The following is a 15264-nucleotide window of genomic DNA, read 5'->3' as shown; positions in this document are numbered from 1 at the left end:
AAACTTATGGTAATGAATTTCTGGAGTCACAAATGTAGTGGTCTCCTACCCATTAACTTTGGCAATTAAGCATGGTGATGAAATACAACAAAGTATTTCTCCTCTTCTACAGTATGTAATTCATTTCCCTTTCTATGATGTTTGAAATATTCTAAGTTGTTAAATTCAGCAGTTCTCCAAATTTTATATGTCTGACCCAGAGTACCAGTGTGAAATCACCTAATTACAAAGAGAACATGCCACACGTGGATCAAGCATAGCTGCTAAGAATTTAATAAGTATTTAGTAACCATGATCCAGGTTTGCTTGGGGGTGTCAGGAACCAATCCAGAGCTACTAAAGAAACCAAGTGTTTCTGTGGCTGTAGATAAAATGAGAAACAAGTGAGAGGTCAACTTTTTTCCATGCTGTTCTTTTTTTTTTTTGTATTAAATTCTTTTATTGGTACATTGTAGGTATACAACACAATTACATTTCTCATTGGGAATTGTACCTTTACATGATGCATCTTGGTTCTTATTTTTTCCCCATTCCTAGCCCTCCCTTCATGCCCTCCACCCTTCCCTATTTACAAAGACTTTATTTCCATTTTTTCCATTTCTCATCATTTTTCCTTTCCCTTCTTTCCGTTCCCCTGTCCCTCCCACTACCCCTACCCCTTTGGACCTATTCTTCCTATTTTACATTATCGATTATTCATTCTAATCATTGGTACATTTTAGGTATACAACATAATGACATTCATCATTGGAAATTTGCACCTTTACATAGTCTCTCTTGGTTCTTATTTTTCACCCTTGCCCAGCCCTCCCTTCAACCCCTCCATTCCTCCCTATTTACAAAGATTTTGTTCCTATTTTTCCATTTTCTCATATTAATCCCATTCCCTTCTATCCTTTCCCCTAGCCCTCCCACTTCCTTCCCCTTTGCCCCTTATTAAGAGACTTCTGTCTCTGTTGGGCTTCTGCCTAACACATCATGAAACAGCAGGACTAACATGCTTCCATTGTTTAGTCTACTTATGTGTCAGTGTATTCTCAATCAATAGGTCCTGGTTTCAAATTAATTTTTCTGTTGTTTTTTTTTTTAGGGTTAATAACTGCATTGGATTTTCCAACTACAAATTCTTCCTCCAGTTCTTAGCTTACTCCGTTCTCTACTGCCTGTATATTGCTACAACAGTCTTCAGCTATTTCATCAAATACTGGAGAGTAAGTTTAAAAAAAAAGTTCTAAAGGTCCCCCTCTGAACAAATGCACACTTACTCTAGTACATGATATTATGCCCCTATATCTTTTCACATTTTGAAATAGCTAATACTGGAATAACCAGAAGGAAAGACACTTGAATACGCTGAGATTTAAGAAATAAAGATTTTAGTTAAACAAGTTCCTGTCATATATGACAATCTTGCTAATACTTTCAGAAATCTAGCCTCTTGATTCCTACTGATTCTTCTGCCATTGAGCTTTAAAAACCTACTTCTTACTAGTTACATATTTGAAAAATGCTGAAACTAATTCTAAATCTGTAGTTTCTCAAAAAAAGACTAACAAAGCACTCTGCTGTTAGAAAATACTTCCTAATTCCACGTTCAATGGAGAATTGTAATATTTCTACTGGAAATAATGACACACTGACCCACCTTTACATATGACCAAAATGAAATGGAGAGTCTTTTTTGAACTTTTTGTGACAAACACTGAGTTCTGAATTAGGCAAACCAAGATCTAATACTCTGTTACCTGCTTCACTGGCTCATTACCAAGATCAAATGAAACACGTTGAAAGTGCTTTTCCTTTCAAAATGTGATTTTAATAATTATAATAAAATCTCACTTTGTTTCATCTTTTTTCTACTTGGAAATATCAATCATATCTCATTTATTAAAAAAAAATAAAGTTAAAGCAGATTTCCCATTTACATATATGTACAGGGACTGGCAGAAGTATAAAGAAATACATTCTTTTATATTTTATGACAATGGATTCCAGAAGATATCCCTTCCCCATAACTCCAGTACAGTTATTAATATAGCCATGATGAGGGCTATCCAAACTAAACCTAAATAATAAAAGATAAATGAGGCCACATCTAAAAGCTATTACTTTAAGAATTACATAAGAACCTGTATAGTAGGAATGGCTCACCTAAGCTAGAGAAGTGAAACAACAAGGAAAGAAGATTAATTCTATGGCAAGACTATAAATTGTAATAAACAAGAAAACACAAAAAAGACAAGTCAGTGAGAAACTAAATAGCTGAAAATATTTAAATTATAAATAAGTGTTTTATTTCTACTAGGGTAGAAAATATAGTGTAGATAATTATAATGACATATGTTTTCCATTTTCCCTTCAACTTGCTTAATTGACTCAGGTATTTAACAACCTTAGGAATCAATAATTACATCATAGATACAAAAAATCTTCAATTGAGTGACATAAAGAAAACTACATGCAGAAATAACAAACTTTCCTCATAAATTTTCCATAAATAGAAAACATTTCATCATGACACACATCTTAACATTTCTTCTTTGGCCTCTTTCCATGGTACAAGCTCTATTATCTATTACTCAGTTTTCCATGACCTGTTTGGCATTCCATCCACATGTTGAGCTGCTATTATAAATGTGAAAAGTAATCTGCTACATCCAGTCATCAGGCGAAGTCAGCTTTGATCTTTACTACAGACCTTTCTCAGTCCTTAACACAGTAGGCCACTGTTTAAGAACCACCCTTTACCCTCATAACAAAGTAAACACTATTGCATTTCACCCATTTTACCATCAACCACCCTAGTCAACCAGTAATCAAATACCACAATGCCATCCAGGTGCTGTGTGTTTTATTTCATTCTTGAAGACAGTTGGTTATGAATTAATCACCAGAAATATGCCAGGATTTGCAAGCAATATCAGGGGTGAATATAGCCCTATCCTTTGCCTATTCCCTCAGTTTTTCTCCACAATAGCCTAGCTCATGCCTGACGTGTGAGAGAAGAAGAAACCTGTCTTGGTTTGCCCTCAAATTGAAAATGGCATTGACAGTTCAAGGAAATGCTTCTTTGCAGTCCCTCCAGCCAAGGAACACTTTAGTGAGGTTTACAAATGGATTTCTCAGTTTAAATTGAGTCTCTCCTTAAAATAAAAAGTAAACACTGTGATGTATTTTAAAAGCCATGTATCAAGGAGACCAGCTGCACTTCTAAGAATAGCTACCTCTATTTGTATGGTACTTTACAGTTTTTGAAGTACTTTCAACCCATTACTTTTTCTGATCCTCATCACAACCCCCTGAAGTAGACAAAGGAGGAATTATTCCTCTCATTCAAAGATGATGACACTGAGGCTCATAATGGCCAAGTGACTTTCCCAAGATCACCTAGTTTGTAAATTTCAAAGTCAGGAGTTGAACCCAAGTCTGACCCTAAGCTCAGTGATCTTACATATTGTACCATGTTCTACTGCCCATTTTGGTCCTACTGTGGAGAAGCTTTACCACTTTTGGGATAAAGACTGCAGAAGGCCATGAGACTGTTTCTTTCCTCTCAGTGTGAACAATTGCTAACTTTATAGGAGACTGATCTTTACTTACCACACCAGGGCCATGAATCTCCTAACAGTGGCTATGAATTATTTTAGAAACCTGACAATAGTATTATTCTATTAATTTTCTGAACTGACTCTGATGATTATTGCTTCAGTAATTTAGCTTGATTATCTCTTGAGAAAGTATTTTTGAACATAGGGCTATCACCCTCTTTAAACAGAAAATTTTTCGTATTAAGAACACTATTAAGGGACAACATTGTAGATATGCTTTAGTAGACAGAGAGTTCTGAAATAGTAATTAGGAGGGAAAATAGCTTCCAGCTACACAAGATGTGGACTGACTTTATGTCAGTCCCACTTTCCCAGCCATTTCATATTGCCCATTTAAATGTGAAAATTAAGAAGTAAAATTAATGTGAGTTTTTAAATGGTTTTATAAACTACTAAAAAGGTACAAATTATGAAACAAAATCTCAGTGAAGACAAAACCACTGTAAAGCAGTATCTAGAATCTTAACTATGAATTCAAAAGAAAACAATCTAATCTATTTTGAGTGCATAGGCAAAGATATTGTGAAAGAATTATTTCAAAAAGGACTGTTTCAGATAAAGATTTCTGAAATCCTTGAGGAAGCTATTTCCCAGCCTGCTCGGCACCCCACAGAAATTTCACCTAGCCTTCCGCTCAGCTTAAAGCATCTGACTCATTTACTTCCCCTGATCTTCATCCTTCAAACATATATACCCTGGAAGATTCTCAATATTGTCTTACATAAAAATGTATTAAAATATCCTCTCATCTGTACAATCTGAACTTGTCAAGTGTTCCCACACATTAACTTTCTACTCTAAAACTGGAGAAAAGGATCAATTGGAAGTTAAAGTCCACTTCACTTAAGAATAACTTTTAATTTTATTACTGGAGAACATTTGAAAATAATTCAGAGTAATTCATCATGCTAAAACAGTGATCATTGGAAAGGAGGAAGTAATTAGTAGTTATTCTTTCAACTGCTTACTTGAAAATTGAAAATGTTTTCTAAAATTCTCTTCAGAAGACAAACTATTACATGCTATACACAATAAAGAACCTTCCAACATTCATTTTATTCTATAATTGCAACTTTAAAAAAGCTCATACAACATGGAAACTAAGGTCCTAATTACTGTAAAAATCTCTAGCCATCTACTTTTACAGCTTCATGTAATATTCTGCTTGATTTTTTTGCTGTCTAAACAGCTATTATATAGGATGTAAGATACCAGCACATTCCACTTCAGTTATAAAAAATAACCACATAAAATTTGCGGCAGCTTTAAAATTAAATCATAACTTCAGGTGGAACATTTTAAAATTTTACGTATGTGTTTTAACTTTCTACATTCATCACTGTGACATTTTCAACACACGTATGTCCAAGGAAATATGACATAAATAATTCCAGAATAACCTGCCAAGAAAATGAACCATATGACCTCATAATTACTTCCAACCAGTGATTCATAATTTTCAAACAAAGTGGAATACAGGCTTTATATCACCATGACCTTGGTGTATACTTTTCACATTACCCTTTTCTATATTGTATACCCTATTTTATACTGAACTGCACACTTAAGCAAGGATCCATTTTAGGTTTTGTAGGCTAAGTGCATATCCATAATGAGGTATCATCAACAGACAGAACAATATAAAAATTTTACAAAATCTATTTTTTAAATTATAGCTAATGTTTTATACACATGCAAACCTATATAGAAAAATTAGTTAAGCTTTACCACTTTAATCTTTTGTTTTGTTTGTTTATTATTTCTTTTCTAGGGGGAATTGCCCAGTGTTCGCTCTAAGTTCCATGTCCTTTTTCTCCTCTTTGTGGCCTGCATGTTTTTTGTCAGCCTTGTGATTCTATTTGGTTACCATTGTTGGCTTGTCAGCAGAAACAAAACTACCTTAGGTAAGAATGAATATTAAGAGTAGGGAAAAACACATTAATGTATATTAGATTGACCTGTGGGCTGCTCCCAAGTAAGAGAAGAAATTTCTAATGAAGTATTTTAACTGTGTGATATCTCTTTGCCTGCAAACTGGGATAGATGAAAATATATATAGTGAATGAAGCTTACAGACCCAAGAGAGCATTAGTGAATGCTGTTTATAATGTGTATGGAGTAATAGCTCTCCAGTTTCACAACTCAAATGGTACTTAAAGGATGAAGTAAAGAGAAGAAACAATAGAGAAGGTAAGAATCAGTAGAGAAGGGAACATTAAAAGGAAAGCATGCAGGTCAATAAAGATAAAAGAATCTATTTTATTGAACACATCCCAAAACAGAATCCTAAGAAAGAATCCAAATCAATAATGAGAACTCAGAAGTCTTAAAAGGAATCATCTCTTTGAATATCTACATTCATCAAGAAGCTATGTAGGGACTCTACGAATGAGATAAACACATTGAACATGTAAGTATCTAGAAAATAAGTACAGGAAATAAACATTTTTTGCTGCCAATTACTCAGTTCTCTAGGCTTGTTATTATCTGGAATAGTATATTTCTGCTGGATTCCAGTGCAATAATTTTTTGATCTTTGGTGAAATAGATATTTAAATTGTCCACAAATCAATACACAAGGAGTGAGGAGAAACTTTTCAATGCTGAATGTCTAACCAGGATAGATTTGATGCAAAAGCATCAAATGTTTGGTGCAAAAGCCATTGTACTTTAAGAATTCATTTGCTGATAACGCAGGTAGATGTGAAAGTATTGGTACCCATTTTCTAAATGGAACAGCTATGTAGCACTTGGTTGGTAGGGTGGTAAATTAACACATTTGGCTTAGAGATGAGTTACAAAGTAGAAAAGTACTTAAAGCTTCATGATAACAGGGTCTGAAAGGAAAGAACAAATGGGAAATGGTCAGACACAGAGTCCAACAGTGAAAGTGTTTGCTTAATGGGATAAAAGTGTGTCTAAAAATAATGTGAATTAATGTAGCCCAATTTCACATAGCCTTTGAGGTGATTATACCTCATCCATTGACATTTTATCAGAAGTAAAACTTAGTTTCTTACGTTGCAGGCTTCAGTATGAACATTTTCATCTCTAAAATGTTTCAAAACCAAATCAATGTCATTACCATCTCTTTATGTGCCATTACTTTGGTCCCAGCTTTACAGATGGAGACCATTTGGCTATTGTTGCCACTTAGATTCAAATAAAGTGCTGTGAAATCTGTTCCTTCACTCCTTAAATCCAGCAGTACAAATACATACTATTCCTATGGCTGCTTAATTATTTCTACTGTCATGTGTTTCTCTTGCCTTTTTTTAAAAAAAAGAACAGTAATTCTTTATATTGAATAAATTTACATTTTATTATGTTATTGAACTAATTTTTATTATGTAGTTTAGTGATAACTGAGACCGAGGGGCCTATACTAACACAGCAAAAAGATATAAAACCAAGTCACATTGGTGGAGAATTTTAAAATCGTGACTATGCTGAAATTTGTTCCTTTTTTGCTTTTTTCCTCTTTTCTTCAACTTTCCTACCCTGTCCTAGAGGCCTTCTGTACTCCAGTGTTTACAAGTGGCCCAGAAAAAAATGGATTCAACCTTGGCTTCATCAAAAATATCCAGCAAGTGTTTGGAGATAATAAGAAGTTCTGGTTAATACCTATTGGGTCAAGGTAGGTAATTATTACCATTGAAAGAGGTTAATGCTAGACCATTCCTTGAAGCAAAAAATTCAATTATGATTATAGTATGCAGCAATTCTAATATTGTTACAGCAAAGTGTGACAGCTCAGCATTACAGCCAAGTGTCACAGTTCTGCGTTAAGCCAAGTTGTATGGCTATCCAAAGGTCTCTGGAGGCAAAGAATTTAAGCAGTACTCAGAAAGATGAAGGGAAATTTTATTGTGCTCATGGGCTCAGAGGAATATGTACTCTGAAGTCTAAGCCCTGTACAGAAATGGAAACAACCTTATATAGAGATCTATGGAGTAGGGGGTGGGCCCACCTACTGGGTGAGCATGCTCATTGAGGTAGATGGGTGGAGTTAACAACATTCTTGAAACCTTAGGTAGAAACATGCAGCACAGTTACATTGCTTGAACAGAACATTTTGATAACACTGGGCAAAAACATCACTCAGCACAAACAGTTACATTGCTTGAACAGAATATTTTATGGCAAAAACATTGGGGAGGGCAAAGGCCTGCTCTATTGTACAATATTTCCTTATCAATATGACAGTTCATTCTCCAAGTTTTCCATTTCTCAGTTAGTAAAAACAAATCATGAGGCTATTCCATTTCTAGGTCAGTAAAGACTCTCTTTACTTAAATATCCAATAATATAAGAATGGGTGAATAAAAATATATAAACACAAGATAGAATATTATGTAGTCAATAGTAGTAGTTATAAAGATGATGTTACAATAAGGGAAAATGCTTACTGTATTTTAAATGAATAATGTAAAATCCAAAATGGCATGCATACTGATTGAAAATATGAACAAATATATACAGAAGAACAACAAGAGAAATATACCAAAAACTCCTAAAAGTTGTAAGGGCTACAGTTTTAAAAATTATTTTTCTTTTCTCTATTTTTCATATTTGGAGTTAAATACTAATATTAGTTTTATGAAGGAAAAATTTAAAAGCAAAAACAAACAGTTTGATTTAGAGATTGTACATAATTCTTATGACTGCAACAGGAATGCAGGGAAAGCAATGAATGAGAAATGAGGAGAGCCAAGTAATCTTGTGTCCTCTGAGTCCACCATCAACTAAACTACCTCTGGAACAGAGCCTCTTTATAGCCTTTTTGCATCCCTTTAGATTCAGTCTCAGACAGGGATACAGTCATGTTCACTTATTTGAAAAAACTTTGCTGAGGTTGGATAGTAATTAAGGAAAATTTTCTTCTCCCCTTCACTCATTGCCCTGATACTTCCCCTCTACCAGTTAGTGTTTTATAGGCTCAATTGTGTAAAATGTGATATACTGTACTTTCCTGAATATAAATCACAAGACAAAGCAATATCACTGGGTGATGTTGATTAATAGCTAGTACCAACAATTATCTACACCCTATTCACACACATGTACATGTAATTACTTATATGCAATCACCACATCAAAGGAAGGTCTAAAATGAGTCTTTTTGTGCTACAGGAGACTCATGAAACAAAACAAAAATAAACATAGAATATTCATTTGAAAACAGTATGCTTAAATTCTCTATAGAAAACTATCACTAAAATCTATTCATGTCCAATTAAGCACATTCATATACAAGAGGAAAGGCATAGGTAATATCAGATGAATAATCCAAAGTCCACTCATGTTTAACTTTGGAATGCATTCAGATATATAGATTCAAATGTTCAAACTATAACCCTGTATAGCCAGGACCACTGCAATTCCTCCCAATGCATAAAATCTGTTAATGGCCAGAAATTAACCAAGGAAGTAACCATAACTTGCCATAGACAGCCACAAAGTAGGCCCACATTTGAATAATTGCAAATCTGTCCTCTATAGAAACCTCGCTTTTGCTCTTTCCCCTGGTTCCTAATAACCTTTCTGCTATACAAGCCCAATGAATAATAGGGCACTTGGACATTATCACCAATTCACAGCAGCTTATCTCTACTATATTCAATGATTCTGAGTTTGCTCATCTTCCCTGAAAATTTAGAATGAAAACAGTAAGACTAGGCCAGGGATTTAGCTCAGTGGTTTCCCCGCCTGCTGCGCAAGCGCAAGGACCCAAGTTCGATCCCCAGAACCAAAAAAAAAACAAAACAGTAAGACAATGGGACATAAATTGGGATCATCATCACTAAATGATACTCATGAAGCTTGCTATATGGACATATTACTATGCTAGGCTTTGGGGAAAGCAAGTTAAAGAGTTTCTTACAAACACAATCAATACCAATGCAGATATGGAAATTGATAACAATACAGCAACTAATGTAGCTATCATAAGAGCCTATTTCATCATGACTTTTGTCAATAAGCCTAAATATTCCTAAGAATCCCTCTGCTATTCCTAAGAGGATAATTACTTTCATAAAAGGCTGTTTAGCTGCAAAATCTCACTACCTTTCTCTCCTCACCAGTCCTGGCGATGGACACTCCTTCCCTATGAGGTCCATGAATGAGTCACAGAACCCACTGCTAGCAAATGAAGAACTCTGGGAAGATAATGAGGATGATAATCAAGGTAAGTGGGCTGGGAAAGAAGTATTTTCTCCACCCAGCAGAGCAAGCACTATAAGACCCATGTTAACACAACCAATGTAATGTGTAGTGAGTTGTGTCCAGAAAGATTCCATAAGTCTATCAATATTTTACATCCCTCCTGAATGAGAGAGGCAAGTATAGTCAGATTTATTTAGCAAACATGGGTAACTGAGATAGGATTGACTGGCACCTTGGAGGCTCCTTACTAGCTTTGTGATACCATGACTTATAACTAGTCAGGTAAATCGGGAAACATAATAACCAGTGTTGTGAATGTTTATAAACAGTCCTGCCAGGGGGTCACTTATGATGTTTTGGTTGAGTGCAAAGTTTTCATTCAACAAATGAACAACAACTCACCTTTCTGTACCTTCTATTCATATTCATTAAATGTTTTTTAATATTTTATGTTTTAGAATGGTTTAAGTGCACTAGAAGAAAAAAACATATATAGAGATAAGCCTACATATGTATGTGGTAGGCATGAAAGAAACCTAGGGAAGCAGAATGTTTCCCTTCCAACTTTCTCCCATCAGATCATGGGGTTATCTTGAGACTTTTTGTGAAGAGTTGCAAATTTTTCATATCATATATTGAAAAGTTTTCATATCATGTATCTTCACTACTAACCCTATACTTTGTCTTCACCTGATGCTATGCCTACTTCTGTGTCACCAACATTTGCTCATGTTGCTAATTCCAAAGAGTAGATCTTAAATACTGTTCTGAATAAAGGAATAATTGGGAGCAATTTTGACTAGGGACTTGTAATAGTTATCACAAACTACTTGGGATGAATGAGACAGAATGAGGACACAGAAAGGCACTGAGTGGGGAGCAGAGTGAGAAAACAAGGTTTCTGAATTTTTAACCAGTTAGATTATCCAGGCCTGGGTTCTTTCCTAGAAGCCCAAATTTATAGGAAAGCGCTTTTGTTGAGAAAGAAAAACAAAGTAGGCCCAGATTCATCATTACAAAAGAAAATAGTTCCATTCAAAAAATGTTCTAAGACAAGGAACACCCTTATCTCCTCCTGCTGATGACGAGAAAATTGACTGGACCATCTTCAGCCTTCAATCTTTCTGAAGACATTTACTTCTAGCAGTCACAAGTGATAATAACTCTTATTTTGGTATTAAGAAGCCCAAATTCTAATAGATTTCTAATAGAAATTACAAATTTATCAAATTTCAACCTAGTTTGAAATAAATCCAGAATGGAAAAATCTTCATATCTGAGCCTTGGTTTGTTAAGGAGAATAATTTAAGTTTAAGTATAGGACCACATCAGAAAGAGGTTACTTTTTTTGAAGCAGTCTCCAATTCCTGACTTTTAAAAAAATGTTCCATCATGAAAGTTTGTATATCCTGTTATAAAGCACTTTCATATGCTATCCCCCCATCATTTGACCTTCACAACTGTCATAATAGGTAGACATTATTAATACTAACCTCATTTTATAACTGAAGAATTGAGATTAAGAAATGTTAAGAAACTTATCCAAAATCCTATAGCAAGGAATGGGCAGAACTTGGACTCAAAGTATTCCAATTCCAAATCCTGAATTTTTTCCAATATAATGTGTCTTAGTTACTTTTCTCATTGCTAAGACAAAATACTCAATGCCCACAAGTTAAATGAGGAAAATTTTATTTCAGCTCACAGTTTGTAGAGGTTTTAGTCTATAGTTGGCTGGCTCCAAAGCAGGGTGGCATAGCAGAGAGACGTTACAGAGGAAAAACAGTCCATGGCAAAGCAGCCACAATCAATATTCCTTAGACAGTGAATTTAACAGAGACATTGACAAAAACTGCAGCAGCAGAGCAATGTCTTTTTCCATTTATGTGTTAATTTTCTGCTACTGTAACAAAATATCTTAGGTAATAAACTTATAAAGAGAAAAAGTTTACTTTTGGCTCACAGTTTTGGAGATTCCAGTCTTTGATCCATTGGCCCCATTGTTTTGGACCTGTGGTGAGGCACTATATCATAACAGGAGTATATGATGGAGCAAAACTTCTCACCTCATGGCCAGTAAGCAAAAGGAAGAGGGAGAGACAGAGCCCACTGTCCTCCTGAAGGGTATGCCCCCCTTTAGTGACCTAATGATCTCCTACTAGATCCCACCTCTTAAAGGTTCTACCACATCTCCATAGCACCACCTTAGGGATGATACCTTTGACACATGGACCTTTGCAGGACATTTAAGATGCAAATTATTACACAAAGGAATAATTTTTCTATTTTATAATGTTTTCACTTATTATTTATTTTGTTGTAAAAATTTAGGATGTAAAACATGATGGGTTTGGGGTTTTTTTTGGTCTGGGGATCGAACTCAGGACCTTGCACTTTTGAGACAGCCAGCAGAACCACTGAGCTAAATTCCTGGCCCCCATGATGTTTTGATATACATAGTGAAATGATTACCACAGATAAGCAATTTAGCATATACATCATCTCATAGTTTCCTTTTTCAGTGGGAAGAGCACCTAAAATCTACACTCTTAGAAAAGTTTCTAGTACACAGTACAGTACTATTAGCTATAGTACTTATGCTGCACTTTAGATTTCTAGATTTATTCATCATATATAACTGTCTATATCAGTCAGTACTTACGAGAGAAACAGATTTAATGCAAGATGTGTGAATACATAAGGATTTACAAGATTGGCTTACTTGGCCACTCACAGAGTCAGGTGTGAAAATGCAAAAGAGATGTCTGGGCACTGGAAAGCCGAAGGATCCAGTCAAAGTTAGAAGGCCTGGAGCTCACTATAGTGTCCTGTGCAAGTCCCTACCAGGAGGCCAAAGGGTCTGTGCTGGAAGCTGAAGACTCTGCACTGCAAAGCTGAAGAGTCTGCACTGGAAGCCAGGAGATGGCATGCAAGGAGAAGGTGAAGAAGGCTGGAGCTCCCCTGAAGAAACTGAAACAAGTTTTCTTTGTTTCCTTTTATTCCATTCTGGTTACAAGCCTGTTGGTTGGTGCCACTCACATCTATGGTGGGTCAAGAAGCCTTTTCCCTATTTCTTCTAGGGATTTTATTGTTTCAGCTTTTATCTTAGTTCTTCTATTAATTGTGAATTGATTTTTTTATATATGATGTAAGATAAGTTTCTGCTGCTCTAAATGCCTGTTTTATGCCAATTCCATACTGATTTTATTATTATAAGTTTGTAATATAATTTAAAATCAGGTAGTGTGATGCCATCAATTTTGTTTTCTTTCTGTGAATTGCTTTGGCTATTCAGGATCTGATGTGGTTCCACACAAATTTTATGATTGTTTTTTCCATTTGAGAAAGATGCCACTGGAATTTTGATAGGGGTTTTATTGAATGTGTAGATTGCTTTGGGTAGTACAGAAGTTTTAACAACATTGATTCTTCTAATCCATAAACACAGGATCTATTTTCAGTTATTTATATCTCCTTCAATTTCTTACATAATTGTTTCAAATTTTTTTCATTAAGTTTATTGATACATTTTAGGTATACAATACAATTACATTCATCACTGGGAATTTGTACCTAACACACAAATCTTTCATCTTCCTGGTTAAATTTATTCTCTCTCACTGCTAGGCCATGCTAACTTAGGTGATGGGACTGCAGGCAAAAAGAAACTGGCCTTCCTAACTGTCATGTGATGACTCGTGGGTTGTTTCTTCATTGTATGGCTACAGATTTTTAAGTGAACGAATACCTGATATCTTCCAGAGTCATTTTCATTCATTAGTAGCTGCCAAATGCTGCTCTTTGTCAGAAGAAAGGTCAGGGTCTCCTGTTCCACCATCTTGGTAGTGTTATCCGTAATTAACAGCCATGATCAAATAATAATATTAGCTCACTCTAGATGTTATTATCCAGAAATACTTGAGGGTAAATAGGAATACAGTCCACTTATTGGGAAAATTTACTCTAAGATCTTACCAAGGAGGCTAAGAGGTTTGCTTTCACATTGACTCAAATAAGCAACTTTAAGTGACCTAAAGTCCTCATGTTTGAGTTCTTGCACAGAGAAAAGTCAATTGAACTATATAACTATATAATATTGTCATTAGCTAGACAACATCTTTCCATAACATTCTCCCCATAAGATTACTCTCTTAGGTGTGTATTTACCCCAACTATAAGAAAACGTGAATGATATGAATGGTAGCCATAAAACTTCTTAAAAGTTTAGGCTTGACCCTGGTATAGTCAGAACTTCCCAAGGAAAGTTGTTCTAGAGTTTACAGGGAACTTCTTAGTTTTTTCTATATTCTAGGACAAACCTAAATTTATAGTGATCTGCCTTTCAATGATTTCCTTGCCTTGACCCACAAGTTGGAGTCTTCAAAACAAGATTACTAAGAACATCTATTTCATGGTTATTTGACAGGAACTGAACTTAGTTTTAGCTTGATATAAGTGCCAAGGTTATCATTTTCCAATTGTAATTACATAGCCTCTATCTATTAGGCTAAGTTATTTTATTTCCTAGTGTCTTAGTTACTTATTCTCATCGTTGAGACTAAATTCCCAACACCCAAAGATAAAGGAGGAAAGGTTTATTTTTGGCTCACAGTTTGTTGAGGTTTCAGTCCATAATTAGCTGGCTTCAAGGCAGGGTAGCATGGCAGAGGGGCATCGCAGAGCAGACAGGAGGCAGCAGAAGACAAGCGGCAGCAACAGAAGCAGCAGTAGCAAGCAACAGCAGCAGCACCATTTCTGTCCCTTATATTCCATCCAGGCTACCCTCCCTTAGGGTGGGTAACACTCACACCCAGGTTAGGGTACCCTTAATACTAGCATCATACCATTAATCCCAGCATCACATCCTTAATCTCAGCACCACATACCCTAGATATACCCACCTCCAAAAAACCTCACCTATGACTGCATGAGGATTTGGGGGGACACTTATGTACAAGCCATACCACCTAGTAAAGAAGTTTAAACCAATTCTTTTCTTTTTTCTCACCTAGTGCTTCAATTACTCTGGTGTGAGAATCTAGTAGAGAGCTCCAAATCAGGATCAAGCCTCAGAGTATGTAATAATTATGCACAGCCTATTCCAGTTTCTCTACATATAAGTGTATCATCTATGACAAGAAAAACATTTCAAAAGAAATCAGCCATAAAAGAACTGAACTTTCTTTCACTAGCCAAAACTGCTTTTAGTTCAAACTAATGAGAATTAAAATGACTCATTAATTTCTTTGATAATTTTAATAAAGTATATCTCAGGAGGGATATTTTATCAAGTAAAAAAATCTGTTTAACAAAAACCCAAAAGTAGGCTTGAATTTTTGAATATAACCTTCTGATGTTAATGATAAGTAGGGTTTGCAAGAATCAATGTTTCTTGTCAAAAACTCAACACTTAGCTGGAAAAATATTCTCTTCATCCTTCAGCATATTAAGTATTTTATGTATAAACTTAATTTCCTACTCTTTTATT

The 15264-nt window shown here is 35.2% G+C and overlaps 1 protein-coding gene across 6 annotated transcripts in view; it reads left to right on the top strand.

Moving 5' to 3' along the window:
• Window positions 1-15264, top strand: part of Zdhhc15 (zDHHC palmitoyltransferase 15) — a 195447-nt gene that overhangs the window by 139728 nt on the left and 40455 nt on the right. For all 6 annotated transcript variants that reach the window (XM_021246496.2, XM_021246494.2, XM_004867489.3 and 3 more), the window contains 4 exons: window positions 1091-1211; window positions 5380-5512; window positions 7119-7245; window positions 9695-9798. In XM_021246496.2, the coding sequence (XP_021102155.1) occupies window positions 1091-1211; window positions 5380-5512; window positions 7119-7245; window positions 9695-9798 (485 nt within the window). The remainder of the gene's footprint in view (window positions 1-1090; window positions 1212-5379; window positions 5513-7118; window positions 7246-9694; window positions 9799-15264) is intronic.

This window comes from Heterocephalus glaber, unplaced genomic scaffold (genome assembly GCF_053883595.1).
Source record: "Heterocephalus glaber isolate CG9 unplaced genomic scaffold, H.glaber_assembly_v1.0 deba00001613, whole genome shotgun sequence".
In the NCBI taxonomy this organism is placed as follows: domain Eukaryota; kingdom Metazoa; phylum Chordata; class Mammalia; order Rodentia; family Bathyergidae; genus Heterocephalus; species Heterocephalus glaber.
This window is presented reverse-complemented; position numbering and strand designations above follow the sequence as displayed.